We start from the raw sequence: 11,148 nt of genomic DNA on the forward strand, positions 1-11,148 counted from the left end.
TGCCAGCCCTGGTCTGCATGTCTCCCAGCAGAGCCTAAGCTCTTGAGGGTAGGTCTGTAGCTTACCTGGAGCCTCATGTTAGGTTCTCACGTGATTCTCATACTGAAGTCTGAGGACCACTCCTCTGCCCCATAAGAAAACACACTACGGGGTGGAGAGTTCTTTTCACAGGGGCAAAATGTGTGCTTCCAACCTCGGGCAATGCTGCCCTGGTCATAATTGTCACCAATTTAAGGAAAGTTCCCTGGGAGACTTTCACAGTAACGGGCTTCCTTGGGGAGGCCAGCCTTCTTCCTGATTCCTGTTGTTCCAGTTCAGGTCCCCACAGTGGTCAGCTGGAGCCTCAGCCTGGGTGCATTAAGTACAACACTTGTTCCCGCCCTGAGACACCCTGCTTACCTTTCCTCCTACAAACTCAGATGCCAAGTCAATCAGCTGCGTGAAGTCTGGAGGCCTGGCCACTTTTCCTTCCCTGGGGGAGTCAGCCATGCTTCCTGCAAGGATAAAGGCAGGCTGGGTCAGCCTCTGGGTGCCGAGTCTCAGGGAGCAAGGCCCTCATCAGGCCCGCAAACCAAGGCTTGAGCCATTCAAACAACACACGTGCCCCCCACTGGTTGTGGGGGTACCCGCTGGCTCAGGGTCCCTCCCCAGCAACTTTGCACAAAACTGCATTGGGAGGGAACTAGAGCACGGCCCCCGCGTGAACCTTCTAGGAAGAAAATACACAAATTCTGCAGCCACAAAATGCAAAATGTCATTATTCAAGGAGGAAAAAATGCTTCAATGTAGAAAAGAACAATTTGCCTTGAATAGTTTTGAGGTACATTCAAAAAACACATACTGGGCTTCCCTGGCGACTCAGTGGTAAAGAATCCGCTGCAAATGCAGGAAACACAGGTTCAATCCCTGGTCCAGGAAGATCCCACACGCCTCGGGGCAGCTAAGCCTGCGCGCCAAAACTAGGCGCCTGCGCTCTAGGACCCAGCCACAAAGACAGACCACACGCCCTTCCGGCCGCGATCCTCGAGAGACGTCACTGCAGTGAGAAGCCCCGGATCGCCACAGCTAGAGAAAAGCCCAAGCAGCAAAGAAGACTCAGCATGGCCAAAAATAAGTAAACCTAAATAAAATTATTTGGAAAATAGCCTTTACAGAAAGGCTACTTTGAGACATTAGAAAACAATCTCACTTTAAAAAACAAAATGTGTTTTGATTCCACGTGTTTGTCTTAGTATGAATAGAATGGTAGATTTCCAATTAAAAAAAAAAAGATATACAGGCAACAAAGGTTTAGAGTATAGCACAGGAAACTATAGTCAATATCTTGCAATAATGGAAAATAATCTGAAATATATGTGTATATGTATAACTGAATCACCTTGCTATGCACCTAAAACATTTTGTCAACTATACTTCAATAAAATATATATATTAAGAGCACACACACACACACACACACATATCGAGCAGCTGGGCACTAGACCCTGGTGGAGGCGGGCCCAGAAAACAGGACAGAGCACCCTCCTCGTCCACCGTGCCAGGCGCCCGGCCTCTGGGGCTTGGAGACGTCTGTTCCTTCTGCCAGGAAGTTCTTCCCGGCACCTGTGCAGCTCACCCGCTACCTCTGCTCAAGGCCCGGCTGGACTGTCACCTTCTGGGTGCAAACTGCTCCTGCGGTGCGGTGGCACCTCCACCCACACCCCCACCCCAGCACTGCCAACGCCCCACCCCCACCGCATCTTTGTCTCCACAGCACACAGACCTCTGTGGGATTCGCCTTCTTGTAGGTTTTTATTATCTTCTTTCCCAATTGGATGTGCTACGCTCCATGAGGACACTCATGAGCCAACTCATCAGACAAGACCCTGATGCTGGGGAAGACCGAGGGCTGGAGGAGAAGGGGGCGACAGAGGATGAGATGGCTAGACGGCATCACCGACTCCATGGACATGAGTTTGAGTGGACTCTGGAAGACGATGAAGGACAGGGAAGCCTGGTGTGCTACAGTCCATGGGGTTGCAAAGAGTCGGACCCACCTGAACAGCTGAAAAACTACTGAGGACACTGATTTTTTTTTTTTTTTTTTTGGCCCACGGGTGTATCTGCAGGGCTCGGAAAGTTGCCTGCCACACGGGTGTATCTGCAGGGCTTGGAACATTGCCGGCCACATACAAGATGCCTGACAAATACTTGCTGGATTAATGAATGAGTGAATAATGCTTTCTTGATTTGTGTGTTAAAATACTGATTCCTCAAATGGACTAAAATCTTTCCAAGGAATGAATAGGTGCAGAAGAAAACAGGACATTTATTTCCTGACATTTATTTGAGTCTACAATAGCGTCCTACACAGTTCATTTATTTTATCTGATTTTAATCCTCAGAACAACCCTGTGAGTTTGGTATTCACATCTTACAAACAAAATGCCCCTTTGAGAGGCCGAGTGAACTGTCCAAACCACACAGCTGGGGAGGGAACCCTATTTCCAACCCAGACATGTCCTGACATGACGGATATTTGAGAGCTCTCAGCCCGCGTCAGAGTCTCAGAAGGGATGCTCACACATTAGTGTTAGGCTTATCCAGTGGCTGTAGCTGAAGCTCCCACGGTGGCCAGGCCCACGGCCACACGTGGGACTGACCCCTGACCCTTGACCCCGACCCCTGCTCTCCAGGGGTGATAGGGGCCCCCTTTAGGAGGGACACCCAAGCTGGGCACCATGGAGACGGAGCGACAGAGAGCACTTGGCCGGGTGGGATCCGGGGCCTGGGGGCTGGAGAACCGCACTGGTCCAGACCTGCATGGGGCAGCCTGGAAGCCCTGGCCACAGGTGGCTATTCAGCGAATTTTAAAGAATCACAAGTGAATAAAATGTAATTTTAAAGAATTACAATTGAATTACAAGAATTGCAGTGAATTTTAAAGAATTACAAGTGAACAAAATAAAATTTTAAAGAATTACAAGTGAATAAAAGTGAATAAAATAAAATTACAGTACAGTTCCTCTTGTACTGGCCATATTCTGAGTGCTCATAGCTGTGCGTGACTCCCAGGTTGCCTGGTACAGAGAACTTTCCATCCACTCAGGACATTTACCGGCTGGAGAAGATAATAGTGGGCAGCCCACCCGTGTCCCCCCCCACACACACACACACACGCAGTCTCTAAACCTTTAACGCCAAAGGACAGGCAACACTAGCCCACCTGGTAGACGTGCCCTCACGGCCGCTGATCAAATGCTTCTTCCCGGAGCGTCCCTGCCATGCCCCGGGGTAGCCGTCAGAGCTCACATACTCGGCTCTGCTCAGCTCTGCCGGCAGCTCAGGATATTGGGGGCTCAGAGGGACGAGGCAAGGCCAGGCTGGGAGCAGACCCGTCCCAGACTCGGTGGGTCGCTCAGATGTCCCCCCGACCACTACCACCACGACAACTCAGTCCGTGTCCCGCATATTGAACAAAACCCACAGGGCCAGGACCATCATGCACACTCAACAAAGACTTGTGAGTATTTCATTTCCTTAGCTAATTACGGAACATGTGAGTCACCCATTGTTTCAAACAGGCTTGGCTTTGTTTCTCAGTCGGTTGCAGTGAGCTCGAGACACCCCAGGACAGAGCATCCACACGTTTGCCTGAGTCAGGGATGCAGGGTTCCCGGCCCGGTACCCCACTGGATGGGAGGAGCCCGGCGTCATGGCAACACAGGCCCAACCCACACGGAGCAGGCATCGCTCTGCCTCCCTGCCTCCCTGCCTCCCAGGGAGCTGTGGAGGATGGAGAGCGTTCTTTTTCATCTTAGCCGTCTTTTATCTTTTGCTTTGATGCGCCTCAGACTACACAAACAGTTGGTATGACATGCGTCGACCAAAGGCTGCAGATTCAAGGGAGAAAGAGATTAAGGGGAAAAACATTTTACACTTTTTTCCTAAATATTGGAGTCACCGCTTCAGGTTCTTCCAGCCCCACCCTGAAAACCGGCACTCCATTTAGACAATAAACACCGCGGCACAGCACTTGTTTTTAAAAAAGAACACCCCCTAACACAACACTGTTCACCAACTATGCTCTAATATAACAAAAATTAAAAAAAAAAAGAGAATGCCCCTTCTGAAAATGAATGTTTCCGTTTGGAAAATACCTACATAAAAAGTCCTTCCTGGGCGCACATTGGTCATTGTAGCCGCACCCTCTATAGCTAACGGGTAAAGCCGCCGAAGCCGACCCTCGTCCGTCTGCAAGATACAGGCAGCGTCTGGGGCCACCAAGCCAGATCTTTTAACGTGGTCTGTTTCTCAAACGGGGTGAGCACACTTTCCTCGAGTTCGTTACTACATATATGTCGCAGAGTCGGACGCGACTGAGCGACTGATCTGATCTGATATATATATTCATCAAAAGTGAAGTCGCTCAGTCGTGTCCGACTCTTTGCGACCCCGTGGACTATAGCCCACCAGGCTCCTCCATCCATGGGATTCTCCAGGCAAGAATACTGGAGTGGGTTGCCATTTCCTTCTCCAGGGGGTCTTCCCAACCCTGGGATCGAACCTAGGTCTCCTGCATTGCAGGCAGATGCTTTAACCTCTGAGCCACCAGGGAAGCCCCAATATTCATCAAAGGGCACTTCAAAAACAGCTGGAAGTTTCCGAGGCTGACTTCTGCTTTTCCCCATGAACTCTGCCATTTGGAAACATCTGTTTTAGTTGGCAGAGTAACCTTGGCTTGGGGCAGAAATTCTCCATGGCGTCTTTCATAGCCTTCGCTGGAGGCCACGTCTGCCCACTTCCTGAGCCTGCATACTTGGCTAGAACTGAGGTGTCACGTGGTGACCTTACAGCTACTCCAAGACGTAGTGACTTAAAGCTTTATCATTCTCTTGGCAAACTCCATTAACAGGTAAGATTTCGCTACTCAAGTGTGTTTAAAATGTGTTGCATTGAAATAAAAGAAAAACAGATCTTTGTGAAACACTGTAGAGGAGTCAGGACAGAGAGAAATCTCAGAGGAAAATGAAACTCCCAACCCAGTTTAATAGAAATTGCAGGGGCAGAGGTGGGGGGTGTGAAATCCAGCCCCCTGTCTTCTCTTCAGACACTCACAGCTTTTCCTACGATCCTGTGTTTAGACAAAACATCCAGCCCTTCGAACAGGCGAGTCACTCAGTCCTGGGTTCTGAGCACACAAGGTTTGATGCAGTGTGGTGCCTATGTGTGCTGTGGTTGCGCTAAGATGGCAACTATCTGCTATTTGAACCATTTGAGTTTGAAGCGAATGAAATCTAAAGCTCAATGCCCCTTATCCGAACAGCCAGAAGACAGATTTCCGTTGCTGTAGAAAGTTCTAGTCAAGATGGAGGTGTGTGGATGCAAAGCACATTGCTGCATGTTATAGGAGGACACTCATTATTTTCATGCCTTTTCATGAATGACCTTGGGTGTAATAGCGACTTTCAGTAAGTCTCGGAAGTCTTTAACAACCTCCCACCAATGCAGGAAAGCCAGAGCTAACACTTCAGAGCTGCCTGTGGGCTTCCTGCAGTTGGAGACCCACTGGGTGCCCCTGCAGTTGGAGACCTACTAGGCGCCCCTGCAGTTGAAGACCTAATAGGCACCCCTGCAGTTGGAGACCTCCTAGGTGTCTCAGAGTTAAAGACCTACTAGGTGCCCCTGAAGTTGGAGATCTACTAGGCGCCAGGCACGGCGCTCAGACCATGACACAGGCTCTAACGCCCATGAGCTTCTTACAAGGTGGCCGTGTCTGTCCCCACGTTCCCCAAGGATACCATGCACATCCAGCCCCGCTCGGTCTTGGCCTGGGGAGTGAGCTCGGACCATCCCCTGCAAAGCCAATGCTCCTCGCTCAGGGCTTGTCAGACAGGAGGCCACTGGGAGGTCGCCGGCGAGCCAAGGGCAGCTGCCCGCCATGGCTACCGGGCCTCCCTGCATAGACGCCTGCACCCCAGGCTCGGGCCCGCTCTCCACCCATACTTTGCTCTCCTGCTGCACAGCCACCTGGTCACACCTCCTGGGGACTGAGGACCCCACCACCAAGCCCCGCCCTGCATGACATCCTCAGCTACGCCACCAGCCTCATTCTGTTAAATACGAGTCCAGGCTCGCTCTGCCGGCTGCATGAGGCTGGGAAAATAAGTTTATTCAGAAAGCCAGCTGACAGAGAAGACGGCAGGCTAGCGCCAAAAATCTTAGCGGGGTCTGGATGCCAGGTTCTTTTACAGATCAGAGATTGGGGGGGAGAGATGAGGAAGCAAAGTCAAAAGGCCATTAGTCTTGCACACATCTCCTAGAATGGCAAGCCTGCCTCAGCCAGGGGGTGTGTTCATTTCTTCCTTCCTGCCATCCACAGGTGGAGAAGACTCTGAAGAAGACACTTTGGTTTAACAGGCAGGCAGAGAGGCAGGGTTCTCCGAGGCAGGCCATTCTGTCTGATTATAATAACAAAAGCAATGAAAAGCAAGCCAAAGAAACACTTCCAACACGGATCCACAATTGGCTGCTTCTGTGCAAAAATTCCGGAGAAGGCGATGGCACCCCACTCCAGTACTCTTGCCTGGAAAATCCCATGGGCGGAGGAGCCTGGTGGGCTGCAGTCCATGGGGTCGCCAAGAGTCGGATACGACTGAGCGACTTCACTTTCACTTTTCACTTTCATGCATTGGAGAAGGAAATGGCAACCCACTCCAGTGTTCTTGCCTGGAGAACACCAGGGACTGGGGAGCCTGGTGGGCTGCGGTCTCTGGGGTCACACAGAGTCGGACACGACTGAAGCGACTCAGCAGCAGCAGCAGCAGCAGCAGCAGCAGCAGCAGTGCAAAAATTCCAGTTCTGGAAGGCCAGCGCTTGGCCTCCCAGGCTGCTCAGACGCTGGCCCCTTCCTGCCCGTGGGCCTCAAGCACCCAGTCCTCAGTCTGTCTGTCGCATCAGCCATCCACTCCCAGAGCTGCTTCTGACAGCCAGCTGGGCACGCTGGGTGCTGAGGATGGACACTAAACTGATCCCCCTTCCTTCAAAGACGTCGCTGGGAGAAGAGTGGGTGGGATGGAGTGGGCGGGGCTGAGCACGGTGGGTGCAGAGAGGGCCTCATGTCAGGGTGCTGTGGGTGGGCGTTGCCAGAGCAAACGTGAAGTGGGCTGAGATCCCGCAGAAACGGGCAGGGTGCGCCTCACCTCTGGAGATGCACACACAGGGCCTGGGGACTGTGCCCACGGGAGGCTCCCTCGTGGACTGGGTCTGAGTCCAGTGACGGGGACCCAGGAACACACACCTCCCACTGCCAGATGGGGTCCAGTGACACCGGGAGATGGGGAGACAGAGACACCGGTGCCCGTGGATGGTCTCAGTAACAGACACATGGCGGCCCGAGTGCCGGCGCAGCCCACCCACCCTCAGTGGGTAGAAGGCCCCCTCCTAATGTCTGCTCCTTCGTCCCGAAATATACCCGTGTCCACATCACCTCACATGGCAAGAGGGAGTTTGCAACTGTGACAAAGGTTATAGACCCTATGAGAGGGAGGGGAGTCTGGGTGGCCCGGGTGGGGTTACCCTAACCACCTGAGACCTCTCGGGGAAGCAGGTTCTCGCCCCTCGTTGTGGGGGGATGTCCATGGCTCTGAGACTCGGGTGCTGCGGGTCCCCCAAACTCAGCTCATGGTCCCCCACTGTTTCTACTGATGGAGGAGCCCCCAAACCTGACTTCTCCCATTCCCACCCGCTCAGACCACCTGCTGCATCCACCTCTACATCTAACTACTAAATACGGAATTCCCTTACCTCTTCATTTAAAATTAGCTTTTAATTAATTCTAGGAAAAAAGCAAGACCTCCTCTAAAAGGAGCTGTGACTGAGGTCAGGCTGCGATGCTTAATGCATAGGCTAAAGCTTTTCAGGCAAACTGCAACTCAGTCATCAGAAATCAGGAGCGTTATATGGGTTATTCCAGTGCAAGGAGGCCATTTATTCCCTCCCGATGGAAAAAGCTTAGTCCTTAAATTTCATACAGTCAAGAGCTATTTCCCTTTGGGATTTGCCCTAAAATGGGAAGGTGCTACGGGGTGAATCTAGGAAATGTGTGTGGAAGGTCTTTGTTCGAGGAGCCAGCCAGGCTGCGCTGACAATTCAGAATCAACAGTGACTTCTGTCATCACTGTTGATAAGTCCTAATTAAAAAAAAAAAAGCCTCTGGCCAGAAGTATAAGGTTTATAGCAAAACAGAAGAAAATAGAAGTTTATTGACATGTGGACACAACTAGAGTCAGTGTGGGCAGTGACACAGAATGCCCCAGGTAGGCACTGAGACAGTGACACAGAATGCCGAGGTGGGCACTGAGAGCCCTGGTGAACACAGCTGGGGATTTATTCAGGTTTTTCTCAGATGTGCGGCTCTCCTTTGGAATAAAGTTTCATCTCACCCATGGGCTTAGTGCTGTCAACGTTTCTGTAGTTTTGTAAAGACCAAAGTCAAATGATTTGAGCCCCAGCAGAGCAGGACCAGAGTCCAGAGCCGCTGAGCGCACTCAGGCTGTTCCTGGCTCTGCAAACACTGTTCCCGGGGTTTAGCCACCCCCGACACTGAGCATCTGCCAGACCCGTCCCACCCTCCCCTCTCACGGGGGGACTCGTGTGCTAGTAAGCTCCTCTCTGCTGCCCTGTTCTTTCCACAATAACAACTTAAAAACAACATGTTGTTTATCAACGGGCCTCTGAGCTCACCAGGAAGGAGTCTGAGGCTCCGTGTTCAGGATCGGGTTTCTTCTGTCCCACAAGCCAGCCCAGGTCTCATGGCGCTCAGGTGCCAGCAGGAGAGAATTCACAGTTTCCCAGGGACGGGCTGTGCCTGTGTGACGTCACAAGGGCTGCAGGAGACGGAACTCTGAGCTGAGCGGCCCCTCCCTGCAGAAGCCAAGGGGCCCCCCAACCCTTACTGAACAATGTGGACCTGAAACCCCCGCTGCCAGCCCTCGGATCCCCTGGGGTCCGTCTCTAGGAGGCTCCTGTGAGAGCATGTGTCCAGCACACCCAGCGTGGGCACCCAGCAGACAACAGCCTGGGGGGTGAGTGCAGGAAGGACCCTCCGCCTGAAAGTGCAGGTGCACACGGAGCTTCCAGGGGCTAAAGGGGCCCATGGACCTGGAGAAAACATACCTGTGCCTCGTGGTGCAGGAAAGACACCTGTCCTGGCTCTGGGAGCCTGGGGTCTGGGGAAGTGCACCCCATGAGATGGGGACAGCTGAGCACAGCCAGACACCCGTGTTCATACATGACATGCATGACCATGCTGGACACCCATGGTCACATCTGACACTCATGGTCATGCCTGACACACATGGTCATGCCTGACACACATGGTTGTGTCTGACACGCATGGTCTTGCCTGACATGCATGGTCATGCCTGATTCCCTTGATCACACCTGCCATGCATGTTCATGCCTGACACGTGTGGTCATGCCTGACACGCATAGTCACGCCTGACTCCCTTTGTCACACTTGACATGCATGGTCATGCCTAATTCCCTTGGTCACACCTGACACCCATGGTCATGCCTGACATATGAGGGGCACAGCCGACTGCACTTGTCATCACAGCATCCTGCCAGTGTTATCCCGGCTCACAGATGCAGAAACTGCGGCCCAAGGTTGCCAAGGTGATCCTGGGAGCCTACCTCACGAGCGGCTAAACCGAGTGGGGGCTCAGAACACCCAGTGTGCAGGAGCGTGGGCGCCCCTACCGTCTGGAGGTGTTTCCCAACCCAGGAGCCCCTCCCACTTCCCGTCCGGGGCTCTCCTCCCATGCCTTGGCCCACTCTGTTCCCCCTGCACCCCGACCCTGCCCTGATGGAAAGGCTGCCCCCGTCCTTCTCCAGGAACCTGGCCGGCCCCCACCAGACCCTCTGGTTCCAGAGGGCATGCATCTTCCCTTCCAAGTGAAATTCTTAATAGCAAAACCCATCCTGTGCTTCCTCACGTAGCAGATTGTTTTAAATTAATGGGTGTGCTTCTGTCCTGATGTCTCCGGTCACCCACGGCCTCTTCGGAGGCAGCAGCTGCAGTGTTCAGGCTGTGGCCAGTGGGTCACCAGGAGGGCCTCGCTGTCCTCTGCTTCTCTGAGTCCAGCTGGACACAGACAGCAGCCACGGCAGGGTGCTTGGAGCTGGCAGAGGCTGCCAGCCCTGCAGGCTCGCGTTCTGCAGGATGTGTGGGCTTCTCCCTTCCTCGGACTGAGCGCCAGACATTCTCCAGTCTTTCCAAAATCCCTTTCACCTGCCCCAACTCTTTCAACAAATCCCCTTTCTACTTACATCAGCCAGACTCCGATTTTCCTGCTTACAGCGAAGAAACAGCCCTGCCCTCGGGTCTGACCTGCTGGATTAAACTGGGCTACACCTGGTGACCCCCCCCCAGGCCCTCCCTCAACACCTGCCCCCAAAGGGGCACGTGGGCTCCGTCTTGCCCCGACACCAGAGACGGCCGTGGGCAGATGTGAGAGCCCTTGTCACCCCCATCAAGAGGCAGGGATGTCCAGACAAAGGCTGCCCCAGGGACAAGAAGATGGACAGCCACAGGACATCTGTCTGCGAGGAAACACCTTCCTGCCCGGTCTAGCTGCAGCCCTCGCCCCCAGACCCCCAGGGCCCAGGGCTGCAGGGGGTGGGGATCGGGGCAGGAATGACAACCCCTGGCTAGAGCCGTCTGCCCCCCTGCAGTCCGAGCAGCCACCTGGGGTCACACTCGCTCCTGGAGGGGACACCACACGAGCTGCGCTCTTTCCTGACGGCTCCCTGGGGCTCGGTCTGGGGCCCCTCCTCCCCTCCCAGGCGTCCGTCATCCCTTTGTTCCTCCTTCGTCCGTCTCCGCAGCCGCTGGGTGGCAGTGTGGACGCGCGCACCGGCCGCCCGCCGGGCAGCCCCCTCAGGCCGCGTCCGGCGCGCATCCGTGTCGCCCGCGCAGCGCTGGGCGCTCGGAGACCCGCGCACAGCGTCGCGGTCCCGCCTCGGTGCAGCCTGAGAAGCCCGGCCCGCCAGCAGCCAGGCCGCCGCTCCTCCTCCGCAGATCGGGCGCCGCGCCCTCCCTTGCCAAGCCCGGAGATTGAATTAGCACTTCATTCCTGGCTTCCCGCCGGTTGTCGCGTCCGAGCA

At 54.0% G+C, this 11,148-nt stretch overlaps 1 protein-coding gene and 1 long non-coding RNA gene across 4 annotated transcripts in view; one reads left to right on the top strand and one right to left on the bottom strand.

Moving 5' to 3' along the window:
* The window catches only part of ALLC (allantoicase), a 30,644-nt gene extending 20,055 nt beyond the window's left edge, over positions 1–10,589 (bottom strand). Inside the window, exons 1-3 of one of the 3 annotated variants that reach the window (XM_024995764.2) lie at positions 10,312–10,589; positions 8,725–8,867; positions 400–494 (exon numbers count right to left, since the gene is read on the bottom strand). In XM_024995764.2, coding sequence (XP_024851532.1) covers positions 400–489 — 90 coding nt within the window. In that variant the 5' untranslated portion in view covers positions 490–494; positions 8,725–8,867; positions 10,312–10,589. Of the gene's footprint in view, positions 1–399; positions 495–3,205; positions 3,484–8,724; positions 8,868–9,156; positions 9,606–10,311 lie in introns of those variants that run through there. The other 2 variants (XM_059889122.1, NM_001075909.2) reach the window with 2 other exon arrangements.
* On the top strand, positions 8,876–9,980 carry LOC132346023 (uncharacterized). The gene is made up of 2 exons (XR_009495708.1): positions 8,876–9,065; positions 9,599–9,980. It is a non-coding gene; the product is annotated as an uncharacterized lncRNA (long non-coding RNA).
* Positions 10,590–11,148: the final 559 nt, after the last annotated feature.

This window comes from Bos taurus, chromosome 8 (assembly GCF_002263795.3).
Source record: "Bos taurus isolate L1 Dominette 01449 registration number 42190680 breed Hereford chromosome 8, ARS-UCD2.0, whole genome shotgun sequence".
NCBI classification, from domain to species: Eukaryota; Metazoa; Chordata; class Mammalia; order Artiodactyla; family Bovidae; genus Bos; species Bos taurus.